The sequence below is a fragment of the Mobula hypostoma genome, chromosome 5 (assembly GCF_963921235.1).
Source record: "Mobula hypostoma chromosome 5, sMobHyp1.1, whole genome shotgun sequence".
NCBI classification, from domain to species: domain Eukaryota; kingdom Metazoa; phylum Chordata; class Chondrichthyes; order Myliobatiformes; family Myliobatidae; genus Mobula; species Mobula hypostoma.
In genome coordinates this window covers 164,021,111-164,044,529 of record NC_086101.1, presented here as the reverse complement: position 1 = coordinate 164,044,529, position 23,419 = coordinate 164,021,111, and the positions used below count along the sequence as shown (strand labels likewise).

At 41.7% G+C, this 23,419-nt stretch overlaps 1 protein-coding gene and 1 long non-coding RNA gene across 6 annotated transcripts in view; one reads left to right on the top strand and one right to left on the bottom strand.

Annotated features, from left to right (window-relative positions):
• The window catches only part of pde8b (phosphodiesterase 8B), a 341,898-nt gene that overhangs the window by 84,030 nt on the left and 234,449 nt on the right, over positions 1-23,419 (bottom strand). For 4 of the 5 annotated variants that reach the window (XM_063049295.1, XM_063049294.1, XM_063049293.1 and 1 more), the window contains one exon: positions 18,823-18,879. In XM_063049295.1, coding sequence (XP_062905365.1) covers positions 18,823-18,849 — 27 coding nt within the window. In that variant the 5' untranslated portion in view covers positions 18,850-18,879. Of the gene's footprint in view, positions 1-15,226; positions 15,624-18,822; positions 18,880-23,419 lie in introns of all 5 variants that reach the window. The other variant, XM_063049296.1, reaches the window with a different exon arrangement.
• Positions 1-23,419, top strand: part of LOC134347131 (uncharacterized) — a 41,085-nt gene that overhangs the window by 12,600 nt on the left and 5,066 nt on the right. Inside the window, exon 2 of the long non-coding RNA XR_010018089.1 lies at positions 6,929-7,032. This is a non-coding gene — a long non-coding RNA (uncharacterized LOC134347131). The remainder of the gene's footprint in view (positions 1-6,928; positions 7,033-23,419) is intronic.

The following is a 23,419-nucleotide window of genomic DNA, read 5'->3' as shown; positions in this document are numbered from 1 at the left end:
GGGAATAATGGGGGACAAGGAAATAGTGGAAGATCTGAATAAGTATTTTGTATCACTCTTTACTGTGGAAGACACTAGCAGTATGGTGGAAGTTCCAGGTGTCAGGGGTCATGAACGGTGTTAAGTTAACGAGAAGATTCTTGGGAAACTAAAAAGCTCGTGCATACAAAGTCGCCAAGAGTAATGGGAAACTGGAAGACTGGGAAAACTTTAATAAGCAAAAGAGTACCACTAAGCAAGCAATAAAGAATGGCAAGCTAGACTATGAAAATAAACTAGCACAAAATATAAAGGTGGATAGTAAAAGTCTTTATAACTATATAAAGTGGAAAAGGGTGGCTAAAATGAATGTAGGTTCCTTGGAGGACGATAAGGGGGAATTGATATTGGGTAATGAGGAAATGACCAAGGCTTTGAATGACTACTTTGAGTCAGTCTTCACAGTGGAGGACACATCTAACATGCCAAAGAAAGATGTTTTGGATGCAATGGGAGGTGAGGACCTCGATACAATAGCTATCACTGAAGAGGTAGTGCTAAGCAAACTTGTGGTCCTGATGGAATGCATCCCAGGTATTGAAAGAAATGGCAGAAGATATAGTAGAGGCTTTGGTGATGATTTACTGAAATTCTCTGGAATCTGGGCAGGTTCTGGCAGATTGGAAGACAGTGAATGTCACACCACTGTTCAAGAAAGGATGTAGGCAAAAGGCAGGTAACTATAGGACAGTTAGTTTAACATCTGTCATTGGAAAAATGCTTGAGGCTATCATTAAAGAAGAAATAGCGAGGCATCAGGAAAGAAGTGGATCCATCAGGCAGATGCAGCATGGATTCAGCAAAGGCAGGTCTTGTTTAACAAACTTACTGGAATTCTTTGAGGATATAATGAGCGTAGTGGATAAAGGGGAACAAATGGGCGTTATTTACTTGGATTTCCAGAAGGTGTTTGATAAGGTGCCACATAAAAGACTTATCCATAGGATAAGGATGCATAGAATTGGGGGTGATGTATTAGCATGGATAGAGGATTGGTTAACTAACAGAAAGCAGAGAGTTGGGATACATGGGTGTTACTCTGGTTGGCAATCACTGGTGAGCGGTGTGCCACAGGGGTCAGTGCTGGGCCCGCAACTGTTCATGATTTACATTAACGATCTGGAAGAGGGGACCAAGTGTAGTGTATCGAAGTTTGCTGATAACACTAAATTGAGTGGAAAAGCAAATTGTGCAGAAGATACGGAGAGTCTGCAGAGAGATATAGATAGGTTGTGAGTGGGCAAGGGTCTGGCAGATGGAGTACAATGTTGGTAAATGCGGGGTCATCCGCTTTGGAAGGAAAAGTGAAAGAGCAGATTATTATTTAGATAGTAAAAAAATTGCAGTATGCTGCTGTGCAGAGGGACTTGGGAGTGCTTGTACATGAATCACGAAAGGTTGGTTTGCAGGTGCAGCCAGCTATCAAGAAGGCAAATAGAATGTTGGTCTTCACTGCTAGAGGGGTTGCATTTAAGAGCAGGGAGGTTATGCTGCAACTGTACAGGGTACTGGTGAGGCCACACATGGAGTATTCATGTAGTTCTCGCCTCCTTACTTGAAGATGGATATACTGGCTTTGGAGGTGGTGCAGAGGAGGTTCACCAAGTTGATTCCAGAGATGAGGGGGTTAGACTATGACAAGAGATTGAGTTGCCTGGGACTGTACTCACTGAAATTCAGAAGACTGAGAGGAGTACTTATAGGAACATATAAAATTATGGAAGGGATAGATAAGATAGAGGCAGGAAACTGGTTTCCACTGGTAGGTGAGACTAGAACTAGGGGACATAGTCTCAAGATTTGGGGGAGTAGATTTAGGACGGAGATGGGGAGGAAGTGCTTTTCCCAGAGAGTGGTAATTCTGTGGAATTCTCTGCCCAATGAAGCATTAGAGGCTACCTTAGTAACGATAAGGCTGGATAGATTTTTGCATAGTAGGGGAATTAAGGGTTATGGGGAAAAGGCAGGTAGGGGAGATGAGTCCATGGTCACATCAGCCATGATCTTATTGAATGACAGAGCAGGCTCAACGGGCCAGAAGGCCTACTCCCGCTCCTATTTCTTATGTTCTTAAGTTCTTTTGAAAGGACCCAAGGTAGATACGTCACCTGGACCAGATGGTGTACATTCCAAGATTCTCAAAGAGGTGGCTGGAGAGATTGTGGAGGAATTAGTAGTGATAATTCAAGAATCACTAGATTTTGGAATGGTTCTGGAAGACTGGAAACTTGCAAATATCACTTCACTCTTCAAGAAAGGGAAGAGGCAGAAGAAAGGGAATTATAGGCCAGTTAGTCTGACCTCAGTGGTTGGGTATATATTGAAGTCGATTGTTAAGGATATGGTTTCAGGGTACTTGGAAGCACATGATAAAATAAGCTGTAGTCAGCATGGTTTCCTCAAGGGAAAATCTTGCCTGTCAAATCTGTTGGAATTCTTTGAAGAAATAATAAGCAGAATGAGTTGATGTTGCGTACTTGGATTTTCAGAAAGCCTTTGACAAGAAGCCACATGTGAGGCTGCTTAACAGACTACGAGCCCATGGTATTACAGGAAAGATTCTAGCATGGATAAATCAGTGGCTGATTGGCAGGAGGCAAAGAGTGGGAATAAAGGGAGGCTTTTCTGCTTGGCTGCCAGTGAGTAGTGGTGTTCCACAGGGGTCTGTGTTGGGACTGATTCTTTTTACATTATATGTCAATGATCTGAATGATGGAATTTCAAAGTTTACAGACGATGCAAAGGTAGGGAGAGTGGCAGGTAGTTTTGAAGAAGTAGAGAGACTACAGAAGGAGAGAAAATACAAAAAGCAGAAGTGCAAAGGGATTTGGAAGTCCTTATGTAGGAATGTCGGCATTCATTTCAAGAGTACTAGAATATAAAAGCAAGGATGTAATGCTGAGACTTAAAGCACTGGTGAGACCTCACCTGGAATATTGTGAACAGTTTTGAATCCTTCATCTCAGAAAGGATGTGCTAACACGGGAAAGGGTTCAAAGAACTTTCAGGGAAATGATTTCAGGATTAAACGGCTTGACATATGAAGAGCGTTTGATGGCTCTGGACCTGTATTCACTGGAATTCAGAGAATGAGCGGTGACCTCATTGAAATCTATCAAATGATGAAAGGCCTTGTTAGTGTGGATGTGGAGAGGATGTTTCCTATGGTGGGAGGGTCTAAGACCAGAGGACACGGCCTCAGAATAGAGGGGTATCTTTTTAGAGCACAGATAAGGAGGAATTTCTTTAGACACAGAGTGGTGAATTTGTGGAATTCATTGCCACAGGCAGATGAGGAGGCCAAATCTTTATGTATATTTAATGCAGAGGTTGATAGATTCTTGACTGGTCAGAGCATGAAGGGACATGGGAGGAGGCAGGAGATTGGATGAGAGGAAAAATGGATCAGTCATGATGAAAAGGTGGAGCAGACTCAATGGGTCAAATGGCTTAATTCTGCTGCAATATCTTATAGTCTAATAGTCTTATGGTCTAAATGCTACCCCGTCAGGATTAATTTTTCACCTCTGAAATTTTATCTAGATCTCGACCTTCCTATTTCAAGCTGATACACTTCTCTGAGTTCCAGCTAATAATCACCCAAGTCCCAGTTCAAGCTAACAATCATTGCTGCCCCTGTGCTAGCTGGCACTCTTCCAACTCCTCATTCAGGCTGGCACTCTTTTACTTGTTATCCCAGCTGGCATATTTCCATCCCAGGCATTCTGCTGTTCACAGCACCAACCCCACTAATCCCATCACGTCCAATTCAGGGATTTGGAAGTCCTTATGTAGGAATGTCAGCATTCATTTCAAGAGTACTAGAATATAAAAGCAAGGATGTAATGCTGAGACTTAAAGCACTGGTGAGACCTAACACATTCAGTTTGGTAATGGCACTTGTCTTCATTCCTGTACTCCAACCTAACCTTTTCTTCTCTCTGTAAACAGCCTCTATGGTTATTCCTTCGAGTCTAATGAGAAATGATTATGCAGTTTGGTCAACACTCATTGCTGTTTAGAGGAAGTGATCTGATTGAAAGACACAAGAAGATTTTAATAGGATGACAACTTAGATCAATTTAGATGCTGAGTAGATTATGGAGGGATCCAGGTATGGGAGCATATGGGTCACCCATTTGAATTAAAGATGAGGAAGATCAATGTAAACCTTTGGAACATTTTACTCTATGGATATGTACATGGATGGAAGGGGTTTGCAGAGCTATGGTCTGGGTGCAGGTCAATGGGACTGGGCAGAATAATAACTCAGCATGGACTAGCGAGGGGGAAGGGCCTGTTTATATGCTATAGTGTTCTATGACTGATTCTGTCAAAAGCTATGGAGACTTAAGTCAGTGCACGCATTAATGGGGGTATTAGCGTTTTTGAGTAGGAGAAAGTGCAGGGTTATTGGGATCAGGCAGACTCTGGAGTTGAGGCCAACCTTGCACCGGTCATGATTTTGCCTAATAGAACAACAGGCTCAAAGAGTCTTATGGCTTACACTTACTGATATTCCTCTTTTTGATCTATTACTGTTCCTCTAATAGCATCTTCTTATCTCTTGACCTATCCTATCGTAATCCTATCGCTAATTCGCCACATTTACTGGTTATCTCATAGTAGTGGCTATACCAGGCCTCAAAGACTTGCAAATCTAGACTAAGTAATCATTATAATGCTGAACTCTGAAAAGTTAAATGAAGAGCGACCTCATCTGCATTTGGTTTCTAATCAATAAGTGCCAAAAAAAAAATTGATCTGCCAAAACAGTGACTGATATCCAGCTGTGCCTTGGGTAAGATCCTTTCTTGCCAAACCGGCTCGCAATGAAGAAGGAACTTACTGCAAGCCAAGTGCAAGAAAACTGTTAAGACATTGTTTATAAATCCACTGCAAGGAGGTGACTGTTCCACGTGCCAATGTGATACTGAAGTAGGGTGAGGCAGTCATTTATCAGCCCATTAATTTAACCACAACATCCATCAGTACAAAAACTGAATAGATTTCTGCACATCACTGTTTCTCTTCATGTTAATACATATTTTACAAATGCTAATGTAAATCCTTAATGCATTGTAAAGATGATTGCAGTGCATTGTAATTGTGTAGTGCACAGCGTGATCATTAATGATAAGGCTACAAAAATATTGTCAAGGCTCCTCAGCACTTAGTAATACTAATTCAATGGCAGAGATGATAGATCTAGTGCGGGGGTGGCATAATTGGGAGGGAAAACTCATGATTTTGTTCTTTCACAATTAACTAACATCTACATGTGCCAATATTTAGCTCCATAATTAGGCAGATCCAGCTGCCAGTGATTCACGATGCCAAGCTTACCAGCATTGTGAAGCTGAGTCAGAGCCAACAGGATATTTTTAAAAATAATATTGCCAGGAAAGATGTCTTTCTAGGCAAAGTACAAATGAATATTATACTAGAAGAAGTGAATTAGCCAAGTGGTAGAGCATGCTGGGTCACAAGGAGACCATAAGATTGGACATAGAGTGAGTGACTGGAAATTACATATTTAAGTTTAAATAGTCGAAGGTCATTTACCCCCTTATGCTTGCTTGCTATTTCAGTAACATCATTGTTTATCCTAGCATCATCCAATCGCCATATTCCTTGATTTCCCTAATGTTGACAGTCTATCAAACTTAGTCAAGAAGCTGCTCAATTTAAGAACATCTACAGCTTTTTGGGTAGCACCCAACATAAAGGCAAAAGCTGGAAAAGAGGTGACCAACAGTTTCTAAGCAAATATCTGCACAAATAGAGTGAACTACTTTTTCATACACGATTGAAAAGTCAAAAATTTATATAAGGGTCGAAAAACATTGATTGTTCACATTCCTTGCAACGCAAGGCAGGGTAACATGGTAACATTGAGAGCCATGGTAGTATGGCGGCTGGCACGACGCTACTACAGTTTGGGGCGTCGGAGTTCAGAGTTCAATTCTGGAGCCATCTGTAAGGAGGCTGCACAGTATGTTCTCCCCGTGACCACATGGGTTTCCTCTGGGTGCTTGGGTTTCCTCCCACAGACCAAAGACATACCAGTTAGTAGGTTGATATGTCATAGCAAATGGCCCTGTGATTACACTACGGCAAGATAGGTGGGCTGCTGGGCCGTGTGGCTCGTTGGGCCAAAAGGGTCCGTTACATGCAGTATCACCAAATATATAAATAAATAAACCAATAAACAAACAAACAATTGTTATGTTTGGAGCCATTATAATGGTTTGATACTCATTCCAACAAACCTAGATCACAGCATAATACCAAAAAGATTTAGAACAGATTAGATTACGAGTCTGTGGTGGCCAGTGTGATCATGTTTGCTGTTGTGTGCTGGGGCAGCAGGCTGAGGGTAGCAGACACCAAAAGAATCAACAAACTCATTCATAAGGCCAGTGATGTTGTGGGGATGGAACTGGACTCTCTGACGGTGGTGTCTGAAAAGAGGATGCTGTCCAAATTGCATGCCATCTTGGACAATGTCTCCCATCCACTACATAATGGACTGGTTGGGCACAGGAGCACATTCGGCCAGAGACTCATTCCACCAAGATGCAACACTGAGCGTCATAGGAAGTCATTCCTGCCTGTGGCCATCAAACTTTACAATTCCTCCCTTGGAGGGTCAGACACCCGGAGCCAATTGGTTGGTCCTGGACTTATTTCCTGGCATAATTTACATATTACTATTTAATTATTTATGGTTTAATTACTATTTAATTATTTATGGTGCAACTATACCGAAAACCAATAAAGTATGACTATTGACTATGACTATTATGAGGACACTCAGTCCTCGTTTATTGTCATTTAGAAATGCATGCATTTCTTCCTTTGTTGACTCATATAAATTAACTTCTAGGCACAAGCTGGAACTTAAATTTGGGAAATGAAAGGCATAACAAGTGTATGCAGGATGGTAGTTCAGGCAGTGGAATGCTTCTCCTGTGAATTGCTGGACTTCAGGTACGTAATGGTCTCCCTGATCACTACATCTGGAGGAAGTGCACCCAACGTCAGCTCCTGACTGACAAGGTCAAGGAACTGTAACTGGGGCTGGATGCACTCAGGACCATCCGGGAGGCTGAAAACTCCAGAGGACAGTCTCTTACTGAAGTAGTCACACCCAGAGTGCAGGCTTCGGATAGTAGATGGGTGACCACCGGGAGAAGTAAGGGGAGTAAGCAGTCAGTGCAGGGTCCCCCTGTGGTCATTCCCCTCAGCAACAAGTATACCCCCTTGGACACTACTGGGGGAATGACCTATCATGGCACAACAGCAGCAATGGGCAGTGGCACTGTGGCTGGCTCTGAGGCTCAACACGGAAGGATAAAATCAGGTACAGCAGTAATGATAGGAGGCTTAACAGTTAGGGGGACGGACAGGAGATTCTGTGGCCGTGGAAGAGAAGCCAGGATGGTGTGTTGTTCCCCAGGTGCTAAGATCCAGATGTCTCAGAGCTGCTGCAGAAGATTCTCAAGCGGGAAGGTGCACAGCTAGAGGTCATGGTGCACATTGCCACCCATGACATACAGTAGGTAGAAAGTGGGGTGGGGAGAGGTCCTATGCAGTGAGTTAGGGACAAGGCTGAAGCATCGGACTTCTAAGGTAGTAATCTCTAGATTACTCCCACTACCATGTGCTAGTCACTGCAGAATAGGGGATGATACACAAACACGAGGAAATCTGCAGAAGCTGGAAATTCAAGCAACACACACAAAATGCTGGTGGAACACAGCAGGCCAGACAGCGTTCATAGGAGAAAACACATTTGACGTTTCAGGTCTCGGCCCAAAATGTCGACTATGTTTTTTCCTATGGATGCTGTCTAGCCTGCTGCGTTCCACCAGCATTTTGTGAGAATAGGATGATAGGTTAGATGAATGAGGGGCTGAGGAAGTGGTGCAGGGGGCTGGGTTTCAGATTTCTGGATCATTGGGATTTCTGCTGGGGAAGGTATGATCACTACAAAAACGATGGTTTACACCTGAACCCGAAGGGGAATAATATCCTTGCAGGCAGGTTTGCTAGAGCTGTTGGGGATGGTTGAAACCAAGGGCGATGGGAACCAGAATGATAGGGCCGAGGATGGTGCAATTGGTTGAAGCAGAGTGTCATGAGACTGTGAAGAAGGACAGGCAGATGATAGGGAAAAATTGCAGTCAGTGGGATGAATTAAAGTGTAACATGGGGGCAAAATTGAAAAGGGTGATGAATACAGGACTGAAGGTGTTGCATTTGAATGTCCGCAGTACACAGAAATAAGGTAGATGATCTTGTAACACAGTTAGAGATTGACAGTTATGACACTGTGGTAATCACTGAAAGAAGATTGTATTTGGGAGCTTAAGGTCCAAGAATACACCTTGTATTGAAAGGACAGGAGGAAGACAGAAGGGACGGCATCACTCTTGGTGAAAAATGAAATCAAATGACATTGGATTGAAAGATGTGGAATCCTTGTAAGCAGAGATAGGAACACACAAGTGTTAAAAGACCTTGATAAGAGTTATTTATAGGCCCCCGTATAGTAGTCAGGATGTGTTGTTTTGTTTTTCCAAAACATTAAGCTAATTGCAAGAAAAAGCCAGGAGCCCAAGAGAATGGGTCTTAGATTCATTTTCTTTACCTTAAGCGAGGCACACGCTTATCATGTGGTGCTGAAATGGTGTATGCAATTCACTTATTTTTACATAAATCCCGTAATGAATTTTTTAAATGAAGAGTGCTTATTCAAACAATATATTTGCAATATTACTGAAATATTAAATACACAACAGGATATGGGATATAAATTTCAACGGGAAATAGAAAAGACATGTAATAAAGGCAGTGTTACATAGTCATGGGGGATTTCAATATGTAGGTAGATTGGTAAAATCAGTTTGGCACTGGATCCCAAGAGAGGCAATCTGTAGAATGCCTAATGAGATGGCTTTTTAGAGCAGCCCATGGTTAAGCCTACATGGGGAAAGGCAATTCTGGATTGGGTGTTCTGTAATGAACCAGGTTTGATAAAGAAGTTTAAGGTAAAAGAACATTTAGGAGGCAGTGATCATAATATGATAGAATTCACCCTGCAGTTTGAGAGGGAGAAGATAAAGTCAGAGCATCAGTATTACAGTAGAGTAAAGTGAATTACAGAGACACGAGAAAGGAGCAGGCCAAAGTTGATTGGAAAGGGCACTAGCAGAGATAATCGTAGTATAGCAATGGCTGGAGTTTTTGTGGGCAATTTGGAAGATACAGGATAGATACATCCCAAAGATGAAGAGGTATTCAAAAGGGAGGATGAGTCAACCTTGAGTGACAAGGGAAGTCAAAGTAGAAATGGTAGACAAACTTAATAACTATTAGATGTTCACTGTGGTAGACACCAGCATAGCAGTATTTCAGAAATGCGAGAGTGTCAGGGGGCTGAAGAGTGTAGCTGCTATTACTAAGGAGAAGGTGCTTGGGAAGCTGAAAGTTTTGCATGTAGATAAGTCACCTGGACTATATGGATTACATTCCAGGTTTCTGAAAGAGAGAACTGATGTGGAGGCATTAGCAATGATCTTTCAAGAATCACTGGATTCTGGAATGGTTTCGGAGAACTGGAAAATTGCAAATATCACTCCATTCTTTAAGAAGCGAAGGAGGCAGAAGGAGGGGAAATTATAGGTTAGTTAGACTGACTTCAGTAGTTGGGAAGATGTTGGAGTCCATTTTTAAAGATGAGGCTTCAGGGTACTTGGAGGCACATGATAACATAGGCCAAAGTTAGCATGGCTTTTTTGAGGGTAAATTTTGTCTGACATATCTGTTGCAATTCATTGAGGAAATAAGCTGGGTAGCAAAGGAGAGTCAGTGGATGTTGTTCACTTCCATTTTCAGAAAGCTCTTGACAAGCACATGAAGCTTGTCCATGGTATTACAGGAAAGATACTGGAATGGATAAAAGATTGGCTGATTGGAAGGAGGCAAGGAGTGGGAATAAAGGGGCCTATTCTGGTCGGCTGTCAGTGACAAGTGGGGTTCTGCAAGGGTCAGTATTGGGACCGACCCTTTTCATGTTATATGTCAATGAATTTAACGATGGAATCAATGAAATGTTGCTCTTCCAAAGAAATAGGAGAGATCCCATTGAAAAGCAAAAAAGTGCAGACACGAGGAATCTAAAAAAATACAGAAAATGCTGAAAAACTCAACAATGCTGGCAAAGGGTCAATGATTTGAAATATAAACTTCATTTCTTTCTCCCTCAACCTGCTGAGTATTTCCATAATCTTCCTTTCTAATTTGAGATCTCCTTAAAGTATGGCCAGTATTTATCCTTTACTGGCACCAGGAGCAGATTACGTGGTTTTATAGACTGATACTATGCAAAACATCTTTCCAATGTCATCATGGGTGGACACCAGGAGACAAAGCACATTCTATCCACTAACCTAATGACTCTGATCTTATAGACTCCTAGATCAGAAAGTGCAAATTATGCTTTTAACTAAACATGAGGCAAACACTGCATTTCTTAATATTTCCCATTGCTCTGCCAGCTTCTTCAGCTATTTTGGTCACTTCTTTGTCCTGCCATAGAAGTTGGATATGACAAATGCCAGTCCGGAAATAGGCTGCTAACTTTTTTTTTAAACTGCTGTATAATTTTAGAGATTTTATCATATTATTATCTGAATTTTAATGCACACATCTGTGGCATTAAATTAAAGTGAATTTCAGGTCTTATGATGCTGTATTGTTGTGAAGATAGCAACAGTTGACTAAAATCAATTGGTAACATCTAAACTTTACTTACTGCTTATTAGCCCGCCGGCTCTTAGGGCAACAATGAAGGTCCTTCATCTCTGGTGGTGTTCCAGACTTCCTTCATTGTGTTAGTAGCTTCCTCTCTGTTTTCACTAGTGCCAGTCACACAAGTCCCGGATGGAGACTCAGGAACGCCATCACGCTAAAGTGTAGAAGGATTCTACGTTGCCTTTTTCATAACAGTTTTCTTTTTATCATTCAAAGTTGTTAGCACTGAGCTGAACCCTTGAAGCTGGAGGGCCAGTGGACAGGCCTTCTGACTTGTTTGACATGGGTGACCCTACCAGGAGCCAAAGCATAAAGCCCTGGTTCCAGCCAACATAGCTCTCCGAGTCATTGAGGCACGCAAGTCTCCAAACCCAACAACAGGGCTGTGGGTCTCTTGAGGAACACCTGAACTACATTAATGTTAACTAGTGAAGCAAAGATGTTTCCCATTCCTCTTGAACTGACTTTTTCCTCCCCCTAAAGTTAAATCAGGAAAATATTGTTTCCTGATTTATTGTTTATGTGGCTCAATTACAGTGAATTATGTGACTCACAAAATCCATCTGTTATTCCCTTTAACCTTGATGTTCAGCAGTATGGACCTTGGGTTCTTTATCAAGGATTATCAATAAAAAACATTTGAAATGCAATGCTTGCAGCTAATCACAGAAACAGTATGAAAGTATGTACTGTTCTCTCTGCATATCTGTAATTTCCAAGAGGCATTGGGCTGGAATTCATCTGTCAAAACCTTACTTTTGATCTTAATATATGTTGCTGTTTAAAAAGGAACTCGCTATCTCTAATTTATGACAAGCTTACACATTTGCCCTCTAAAACACAGAACAGTGGCTGAATCCCATGGTTACTAAAACCAGCGTTGAGTTATCTACGCACATTTGAAGTCAGAAATATTTGCATATAGAAGTTTTATATTAATGGTAGAAAAGCAAACCAAGGTTAGAGATAACAATAACAATAACAAATTTCTATTAGATTTGACCCTGGTATTTTCATTAAATAAACATGGAACTGAAAAAAACCTTACTAGGTATGTACAAGAAACTCCCGACCTAGAGTTATGTAAATATCAGAAGATCACAAGGTAAATATCAGTAATGTCTTTCATCTAATTTTAGTTCACTGAAACCATGCCTTTAAGAGGTCTGAACTCATCCACCCCTTGTTGTTTTAGTTTTCCAATTTGGTTTCCGTGGATACTCTTTTCCTATACCATCAATGATGAAACATTCCCCTATATGCTCATCTCTCAGTCACCTCGCTTCAAAACCTTTCCTCATACTTTCCAGTAACACTAGAGATCAGCCTCACAGTTGTTCCCTGAAATGCCTTCAATTCCTGAAATGTTTCCATGGTTGTCATGATGACTAACGCAGGACATGATCTTTAAGATGTAGAATAGTCAGAGCCCTGTAACGTACAATCATGATTTCCATGGGTTTATCCACCACAGATAAGCTTATACAGTTTGCCTCATCTTTGCTCTGCTACTTGGTGCTACGCAGTTGTTCAATATGGGAATATCAAAGAAGAAGCTGGAGAAAGTTGCAGAGGGGCTGGAATTGTAATGTTTCCAAGACATTTAGACAGGTACATGGATAGAAAAGCTTTAACCAGATACGAGTCAAATTGACTTACTTAGATAGACATCTTGGTCAGCACAAATGAGTTAGGCCGAATGGCCTGCTACAGTGCATCTACAATCGGTGGCCAATTTATTAGATATACCAGCTCAGTAATGCAAATATCTTATCGGTCAATGATGTCAGACCATAAGATATAGGAGCAGAATTAGGCCATTTGGCCCATCGAGTTTGCTCCACCATTTCATCATGGCTGATGCAATTTTCATCTTAGCCCCCTCTCCTGCTTTCTCCCAGTACCCCTTCATGCCCTGACCAATCAAGAATCTATCAACCTCTGCCTTAAAGATACATAAAGACCTGGCCTCCACTGCTGCCTGTTGCAAAGAACTCACCACCCTCTGGCTAAAGAAATTCCTCATCATCTCCATTCTAAAAGGATGCCTCTCTAATCCGAGGCTGTGTCTTTTGGTCTTAGACTCTCCCACTGTAGGAAATTCCTTTCCGCATCCATTCTATCAAGGCCTTTCACCATTCAATAGGTTTTCAATGAGGTTAGCCCTCATTCTTTTGAATTCGAGAGAATACAGGCCGAGGCCACCAAAAACTCTTCATATAACAAGCCATTCAACCTTGGAATTATCTTTGTGAACCTCCATTGAACCCTCTCCAGTTTCAGCACATCCTTTCAAATCTGCTCAAAAGTCTCTAAGTGGGCCTCGCCAGTGCTTTATAAAGTCTCAACATTACATCCTTGCTTTAATATTCTAGTCCTCTTTAAATGAATGCTAACACTGCATTTGCAGCAACTCAATGCATAAAAGCATGCAGACATGGTCAAGAGGTTCAGTTGATGTTCAGACCAAACAACAGATTGAGGATGAAATGTGATCAAAATGACTTTGACAGTGGAATGATTGTAGGTGCCAGATGGGGTGGTTTATGGCTTTTCAGAAAATGTGATCCCTGGGATTTTCATGCACAACAATCTCTAGAGTTTACAGAGAATGGTGTAATAAACAGAAAAAAAAAACACCCACCGAGTGGCAGTGATGTGAGCAAAAATGCCTAATTATTGAGGGAGTTTAGAGGAGAATGGCTGGACTGGTTCCAGCTAACAGGAAGGTGACAGTAACCATTCGGCAATGTGCAGAAGAGCATCGGTGAGCACACAACACATCGAATCTTGAAGTAGATGGGCTACAGCAGCAGAAGACCATGAACATACATTGTGACCACTTTATTAGGTACAAAAGATACCCAATAAATTAGCCAGAGTGTATATATTGAGCATCATGTCTTCTAAGACCTTGAGAACCTTTTCAGGTCAGGCACGACTACTTCAACAACAATTCTTGCTATGTTCAGTAATTTATATTTGATTCTATCTCTGCCCAGTTCAGTGTTTTGCTTTACTCGCTAAACAATTCACAAACTACTGACTAAGATTTAACTGCATCAGTTCTCCCTAGAGCAAAGTAGACTGCGAGGTGACATAATAAAATTCTGAGAAGCTTAGGTAGAACAGATTGGCAATGCACGTTTCCCATGGCAGAGAGATCTAAAACAAGAGGCTGTAGGTTTACAGCTGAGAGGGAGGAAATTGAAAGGAGACCTGAGGGGTAAATCTTTCAGACAAGTATCTGAAATGAACAACCACAGGAAAGACTAATGTTTCAGAGGCGCCTATCAGAGATTTGACTGAACAGGTCATACAGGGATATGGAATGAATGCAGGCAAGTAGGAATAGTATGGATAGGCATAATGGCTGGCAAAGATGTAGTGGTTCACAGGGCTTGCTTCCATGCTGTACAACTTATGACTTTATTTACATGTATTGGATGGCTGTGCACTGAAATTTCTTTTAGGAAGCAACAAGGGTCTAGCAGTCCTGGATAGAAAAGGTGTAGAGGGATATAGGCCCAAAGTGGGCAAATGGGTTTAGTCCTGATGAAGTGTCTTGGCCCAAAATGTTGACTGTTCATTCCCCTCCATAGATGCTGTCTGACCTGCTGAATTCCCACAGCATTTCCTATGTGTTGCTCTGGATTTCCAGCATCTGCAGAATCCCTTGTGTTTACACATTCTGCAACTTTCCACCTTGTTGGGTAGATGCCTGCGTTGCAGGTGTACTGGGACTGCTTAACTAAAGTTGTAGTAACTTCTGGTGCACAAGTCTTTGTACTATGGCCAAATGTGTCCAAATATGGCCTTTATTTGTTTCAGATAGAGGCATTGGATGTAGCCCAGTCCATTATGGGTAAAGCCCTCTCCACCACTGAGCACATCTACATGAAGTGCTGTTACAGGAAAGCAGCATCCATCATCAGGGACCCCCACCACCCAGCTCATGCTCTTTTCTCACTGCAGCTATCAGGAAGAAGTTACAGGAGCCTCAGGACTCACATCACCATGTTCAGGACCAGTTACTACTCCTCAACCATCAGGCTCTTGAACCAAAGGGGACAACTTCACTCGCCCCATCATTGAAATGTTCCCGCAACCTATCGACTCACTTTCAATGACTCTTCATCACATCTTCTCGATATCTATTGCTTATTTATTATAATTATTTCTGTTTTTTGTATTTGCACTTACTTGTCTTATGGTTATTATTCTAAGGGTTTACTGAGTATGCCCACAAGGAAACAAATCTCAGGGTTGTACATGGTAACATATATGTACTTTGATAATAAATTTACTTTTACTTTTAAAGTTTGATGATATCACATGGAGCAATTCGAATGACCTGAATACTAACCTCTATCATGCTGGGAACCACAGGAGGCCATGATGGATCATCCACTCCGCCCTTGTGGCTGAAGATTCGTACAATTGTTTCAGTTTTTCCTCTTGCACGGATGTGTTGAGCTCCCCCGTCATTAACAGCGGGGATATTGTGGAGCGTCACCCTCCAGTGAGTTGTTTAATTGTCCACTACCATTCACAACCGAAAGAGGCAGAAATGCAGAGCTCGTATCTGATCCATTTGCTTTGGGATTACTTAGTGCGGCATACCGTTTATGTGGCTTGGCTTGCACGTAGCCCTGTCTTGTAGCTTCAATAGCTTGATCACTCATTCCCAGGTATGCCCAGTACTGTTCCTAGCATGTCCTGCTGCACTCTTCATTGAACCAGCGTTGATTCCTCCAATGCGACTGTACAAATTTATAGAGAAATAGTACAGAACAGAATCCCATCCTTCAAGTCGCGCTGGCCAGCAATCCCGCCCCTCCCCCTGCCATTTAACCCTAGCCTAATCACAGGACAATTTACAATGACCAATTAACCTACCAACTGGTACGTCTTTGGACGTCCAAGGAGCACATGGAGAAAACCCACATGGTCATGGGGAGAATGTACAGACTCCTTACAGGGAATCCATATCCTGCTTTCAGTTCTAATATATCCCATCTTTCAGGTAGGAGATCAAAACAGAGCACAGTATTCCAGGTGTGTCCTCACAAACACCCTGTTGAACTGCATTCTGAGCGGTACACTCCTCACAATAATGGCTAATGTGCCAATCGCCATCATAGTTACAAGTTGATCCTGCCTGAGATTTATTGTGATTTATGTACTAGGGCTCCTGTGTCCTCTGAACTTCATTCATTTGCTTCACTTACATGTAGAATAATACAGCACAGCAAAAGGCCCATTTGGCCACGTCACCAATGCCATAAGACATAGGAGCAGAATTATGCCTTTCAGCTCATAGAGACTATTCTGGCATCCGATCATGGCCAGTTTATTTTCTCTCTCAACCCTGTTCTCCTGTCTTCTCCCCATAATGTCTTTCCGTGCTAATACCACTTACCCACTTTGGGTCTATATACCTCTTCACCCTTCCTATCCCCAAGTATCTGTCCAAACACATTTTATATATTGTAATTGTATCTGCCTCCACTTCTTCCTTGGGCAGCTCATTCCATATACCTGTATACTGTGTGAAAACGTACTCCTTATATCTTTGTTTAATCTCTTCCCTCTCACCTAATACCTGTCCCCTCTAGTTCACCTTTTGTTTCCTCTTAACAAAGTGCATGACCCCACACTTCCGATTCTCTCCCCCGCCACTGGTCAGGATTTGTATGTCCTCTCATTCTAATTATATCCAGTTGCTGAATCACAACGTGCTCATCACCACAAGCCCTTCTATCTATTTTCATTTCATTATCAAACTTGGAGACCTTACACTTTGTTCTCTCTCCAAGGACATTAAACAATAAACAACTGAGGACCAAGAGCAGATCCCTGGACTACTTCATTAGTCACATCCTGAAAAGGGTCCAACTCCCTGTTTTCTATGTGACGGTCTGATTTTAACCTATATTAACACATTTCTGCCAACACCCTGGGCTCTTAATTTGTGCGCCAGCTCATGTGACACCTTGTCAAAAGCCCTTGGGAAATTTAAACACACTACAGCTATGGTATCCTCATAGAACTTGAGGAAGTTTGTCAAACATGATTTACCTTTCATTAAACCATATTGATGAGGTTTGATTATATACAGCTTTCCTAATTGATTAGTGGTTTCTTCTGAATATAGGCTCCAGTATTTTGCCAACAAACTAACAGGCCAATCATTCTCCATCTTCTCTCTTCTACCCCTTTTAAACAAGGGGCTCTTGAACATTCCCTGAGTCCATTGCTCCACTATAGATGGCCAATGTCTTCAGCTCCAGAGGACCCTAGCTTTGCTCTTCTACCCCTAGACTGTCTCTCAACTTCTCTTTTTCCTTTAAGATGGTACTTAAACCTTTGTATTTAATTATATTTTGGATCATGGGCCCTACTATCTTATCGTCATCATCATCAGGTGCCGTGCCCAGTTTGAGCTTTGACTGCCATGGCCCGCACACTCCTGTTTTGGGTCAAGTGGATCAATTCATTGGTATTCATTTCCAGTTCTCTGGCTGCTGTCTCCATCATCATTTGTCTTTGTCTTCCTCTTGTTTTCTTGCCTTCAATCTTTCCCATAATTAACATGCATTCTAACTCCTCTTTCCTAATCACGTTCAATGAAGTTACGTTGCCTTTTCATGATCTCATACATTCTCTTTCTGTGTTTGCTCTGATCATGACATCCTCGTTAGATATTCGTTTCATCCATGATATTCTTTGCATCCTCCTCCTCCTTATGCTGTCTCAAAACACTTTGCAACCAAGGGAGCATCTCTGAAGTAATGGTGGAACAATGAACTTCAGGAATGCTCAAAAAGACGGAAATGGGGAGTGGATTAAAGGGCTTGATGATGTTGTGTAGATTATAAAGAGGGGAAGGAGTGAGGCCATGCAGAGGTTGAAAACTTAATTCAGTTTCTGTTTAATTAGAAGCTATTGTAGATCAGTGTATGCAGAAGAGCTGGTAAATGGAAATTGGTGCAAGTTTGGACATAGGGACTTTAGGGTTCAGAGCACATTGAAAATCTAGAGATGATAGCATCCTGAACAAACATTTTAGTAGCTGACAACCTGGGAGAAGAGTGGATTTGGGCCATGTTATGGAAGTGGGAAAAGGCTATTTCAGCAATGACATGGATATAAGATCCATTATTTAGACTCAGAACTATTCAGTAGATCCTTGACTGAAGCCTTCACATATAGGACAGAACTCTGTCAGTATCTTGGCACTACAAAATCTGATTACATAGTCTTGAATAAGGCTTGAAGCAGGCAGGAAGTACAGAAGCCTCAGGTCCTACACCAAGACGTTCAGAAACAGTTACTACCCTGTCTCCATTAGGCTCCTGAACATTGCACAGTGGTGTTTGTTAGTCTTTGTTTATGTCCAGTTTTTCATAAAATTCTATTGTATTTTTTCCTGTAAATGCTTACAAGAGAACGAATCTCAAGGTAGTATACAGGAACATATTATGTAATAGCATAATAGAGTAGGAGCCCCTTCAAATTATTATTTTTGAGAGCTATTTTGTTTAAGGTGATATACATGTATATAATCTGTCCTTCAAAACCTTTCATAAAGATGTACTAACACCAGTGTACTGGTATACACAACCGTGAACAGCATTTCCACCATAACAAAGAAACACTAACTCCGATGGATGGCTCACATCAATTGGACATCTAACACACAACTCCCCAGGCAGAATCTTTACTTCCAGTTTAGGAAGGTGAGCAAGCTACTGGTGGGCAAAGGAAATGCTTGAAAGATAGTATCAAAATCAGCCTGAAAAAAATTCAACATTACATCAAAAAACTAGGAAGACATTGCACTCAATAGAAACACCTGGAGGAAATCTGTTCAAGAGGGAGCTTGCAAACTTAGAACAGTACAGCAGGCTTCCAAGGCCCTTACAACTAAAATGTTAAGCACCCAACACAAGTTCTCACCTGAAAAGGATCTTGGATCAGTCTCATAGGTCCGAAACGTACTTCTGTAGATGCAACCTGTAAGGGGGAAAAATAACACAGTCAACAGAAAGTTCGCTGGTGAAGCCATGTGGCAGTGTAAACTTGTAAAGTAGTGTAATTTATACCTTGCATATTGTTTTACAACAATCAGTTCAGAAACAATTTCACCGCTTTTAAAAGATAGGCCAATGTACCAACATACTGTATTTATTCATGGGAAGTGCAAAAGTCCCAAAGCCTCCAGATTCTTTCATTAGAAGGAATTATTTATTGTTTTATTGTTGTTGATGCAGCATTTTGCTTGCCAGGATCACAAGAAAGGGGTATGCCTGCAAGCGTTTGTTTTGCATTAATTTAATTGGGTGGAAGGTTGAACTGAGTGAATTTATGACTATACGCTGTACTGTATTCAGAAACAAGTGGCAGTGCGGCAAAAAGCAGCATCCATCATCAAGGACCACCACCATACAGGCCATGCTCTCTTGTTGTGACTGCCATCAGGAAAAAGGTACGGGGAGCCTAAACCATCCAGCCCCTGAACCAGTGTGGAAAACTTCACTCACCTCAACTCTGAACTGATTGCACAGCCTATGGACACATTTTCAAGGACTCTACAGCTCATGCTCTCAGTATAATTTATTTACTTAGTTCTTTGTGTTTGCACAGTTCTCTTCTGCACATTGGTTGTTCGTCCGTCTTTGTGTGTAGTTTTTCATTGATTTTACTGTATTTTATTGTTCTATTGCAAATACCTGCAAGAAAATGAATCTCAGGGTTATATATGGTGTCATATATACACCTTGGTAATAAATTTACTTTGAACTTTGAAACTTTGCAGTGAACAGCTACTGTACAAGAAGAATGAGAGGGTATCTCATTAATTAGAAGCAAGAGGGGATATCTCATTGATCAGAAGAATGAGGGATATCTCTTAGAAACCTGTTGAATATTGAAAGGCCTAGGTAGAGTGAATGGGTAGAGGATGTTTCTTATAGTGGGGGAGTGTAACACCAGAGGGCACAGCCTCAAAATAGAAGAACTATCTTACTTTAAATGCATATCTATAGATTGACAATTTCAGCTATATAGGCCCTAAACTCTAGAATTTATTCTAGACATTTCTCTTCTCCATTAATTCAAAATTCAAAAGTTCAAAGTAAATTTATTATCCAAGTAAATTTCTGTCAACGTAGTCAAAGTCATAGTCATACTTTATTAATCCCGGGGGAAATTGGTTTTTGTTACAGTTGCTCCATAAATAATAAATAGTAATAGAACCATAAATAGTTAAATAGTAATATGTAAATTATGCCAGTAAATTATGAAATAAGTCCAGGACCAGCCTATTGGCTCAGGATGTCTGACCCTCCAAGGGAGTTGTTGTAAAGTTTGATGGCCACAGGCAGGAATGACTTCCTATGACGCTCAGTGCTGCATCTCGGTGGAATGAGTCTCTGGCTGAATGTACTCCTGTGCCCACCCAGTACATTACGTAGTGGATGGGAGACATTGACCAAGATGGCATGCAACTTAGACAGCATCCTCTTTTCAGACACCACCGTCAGAGAGTCCAGTTCCATCCCCACAACATCACTGGCCTTACGGATGAGTTTGTTGATTCTGTTGGTGTCTGCCACCCTCAGCTTGCTGCCCCAGCACACAACAGCAAACATGATAGCACTGGCCACCACAGACTCGTAGAACATCCTCAACATCGTCCGGCAGATGTTAAAGGACCTCAGTCTCCTCAGGAAATAGAGACGGCTCTGACCCTTCTTGTAGACAGCCTCAGTGTTCTTTGACCAGTCCAGTTTATTGCCAATTCGTATTCCCAGGTATTTGTAATCCTCCACCATGTCCACACTGACCCCTGGATGGAAACAGGGGTCACCGGTGCCTTAGCCCTCCTCAGGTCTACCACCAGCTCCTTAGTCTTTTTCACGTTAAGCTGCAGATAATTCTGCTCACACCATGTGACAAAGTTTCCTACCGTAGCCCGTACTCATCTCCCTTGCTGATGCATCCAACTATGGCAGAGTCATCCGAAAACTTCTGAAGATGACAAGACTCTGTGCAGTAGTTGAAGTCCGAGGTGTAAATGGTGAGGAGAAAGGGAGACAAGACAGTCCCCTGTGGAGCCCCAGTGCTGCTGATCACTCTGTCGGACACACAGTGTTGCAAGCACACGTACTGTGGTCTGCCAGTCAGGTAATCAAGAATCCATGACACCAGGAAAGCATCCACCTGCATCGCTGTCAGCTTCTCCCCCAGCAGAGCAGTGCGGATGGTGTTGAACGCACTGGAGAAGTCAAAAAACATGACCCTCACAGTGCTCGCTGGCTTGTCCAGGTGGGCGTAGACACGCTTCAGCAGGTAGACGATGGCATCCTCAACTCCTAGTCGGGGCTGGTAGGCAAACTGGAGGGGATCTAAGTGTGGCCTGACCATAGGCCGGAGCAGCTCCAGAACAAGTCTCTCCAGGGTCTTCATAGACAACCCTGAGAGAGATTTTCTTGCGGGCATACTCAATAAATCCAATAACCATAATAGAATCAATGAAAGACTGCACCAACAGGGTGGACAATCATTGTGCAAAAGACAACACATTATACAAATACAGAGAAAGAAAAATAATAATAATAATAAATGAATAAGCAATAAATATCACGAACATGAGACAAAGAGTCCTTGAATGTCAGCCCATAGCTTTTGGGAACAGTTCAGTGATAGGGCAAGTGAAATGGAGTGAAGTTATCCCCTCTGGTTCAGAAGCCTGATGGCTGAGGGGTAATAGCCGTTCCTGAACCTGGTGTTGTAGCTCCTGTACCCTTTTCCTGATGGCAGCAAGTGAGAAGAGAGCATTTCCTGGGTGGTGGGGTTCCCCGATGATGGTTCCTGCTTTCCTATGACTATGTTCCATGTAGATGTGTTCAGTGGTGGAGAGGGCTTTACCTTTGATGGACTGGGCCTTTTGTAGGATTTTTTTGTTCAAGGGAATTATCTTTTCATACCAAGCTGGGATGTAGCCAGTCAATATACTTCCCACCGCACATCTATAGAAGTTTGTCAAAGTTTAAGGTTTCAAGTCAAATCTTCGCAACCTCCTAAGGAAATAGAGGCGCAGCTGTGCTTTTTCCATAATTGCACGTATGTGCTGGGCCCAGGGCAAGTTGTTGACCCTCTCCACCTCTGATATCCCAGTGAGGACTGGCTCATGGACCTTTGGTTTTCTCCTCCTGACGTCTCCTTGGTCTTGCTGACCCTAAGAAAGGTACTGTTGCCGTGACAACACTCAGCCCTCCTATTTGGTGATTCGGCTTATGACAGTGGTGCTATCAACAAACATCCCTTTAGAGGGGAGATTAGGAGGAATTTCTTTAGCCAGAGGGTGATGAGTCTGTGGAATTTATTGCCACAGATGGCTGTGGTGGTCAAGTCATTGGATATATTTAAAGTGGAGTGTTCTTAATTAGTCAGGGAGAGGGCAGGAGAAGGGATAATAAACCAGCCATGATGGAATGGCAGAGCAGACTCGATGGGTAGAAAGGCCTAATTTTACATCTAAGTTTTATGATCTTATAGTATACTGTCAACTCCTAGCTAGGGGAAAGAATTACAAGAGAAAACACATTTGCCATTTACTATTTGTAACACGAGAAATTGAACTACGGAAGATGTTAAGTTTTTATAACAAATGGAGTTGGACGCTACCAGGACATATTCTTGACAATATTTTGTGACGGTTATAATGGGAAAGTGTCAATGTCCATCATTAATACTATATGATACCATACAACTTCTTGTGCATATACCGTATGTTTGCAGCTATAAACAAAAATCTGGAGATTGCTAGCAAATGACGCCATGTTCTCTTGAAGAATCCACAGTTGCAAATAGAAGCAAATCAGATCTTCCCCCACTGCAGACATTATAAAAATAAGATACATTCAATATATGCAAATATCAGGCATTATTGAATCAATTTTCTGGTCAGTTTTTTAATGGCTTACTCAGTTAACATTACAAGTTAACAAGCACAGTGGCCTTGAATTTTATTTAAAGTGCGGAGTTTTATTCCCCAGAATAGCTTTTGAAAACCCCAAGGTTTCTAAAATAGTAATTCTTAAGTTTGTGATACTTAAGCTTTGATCTGAGACCTGTGTTGCAAAACAGGTGCAAAATGATGCAAAAACATTGTTCTTTTTGCTTTCTGGTTTGCTGTCACAAGCAATCCGATTGTGTGCTCAGCCTGCACGATGATGTGACTTGACTACTCCTGGACACCACTGAGTTCCCGTAGATAGCAGCTGGTATTCAGAACGGGGGAACCGATCAGTCAATGATCAGAGTTACTATAATTTTAATTTATTTGCTTTACAACCTTTGTTAATAGAGTTAAAGAGACAGGATCTGAAAACAAACTTAAAAAAAAAACAAACCAGACCACTCCAATAAAAGCTTTAAGGACAAAGAGTTGGAAACAAAATTCAAAACTTGTTGCACAACACCAGAATGGTCTGAAAAGTGCTCACTTCTAAAAATCACAGAAGCAACTTTAACTCAAGTTAAACATAGT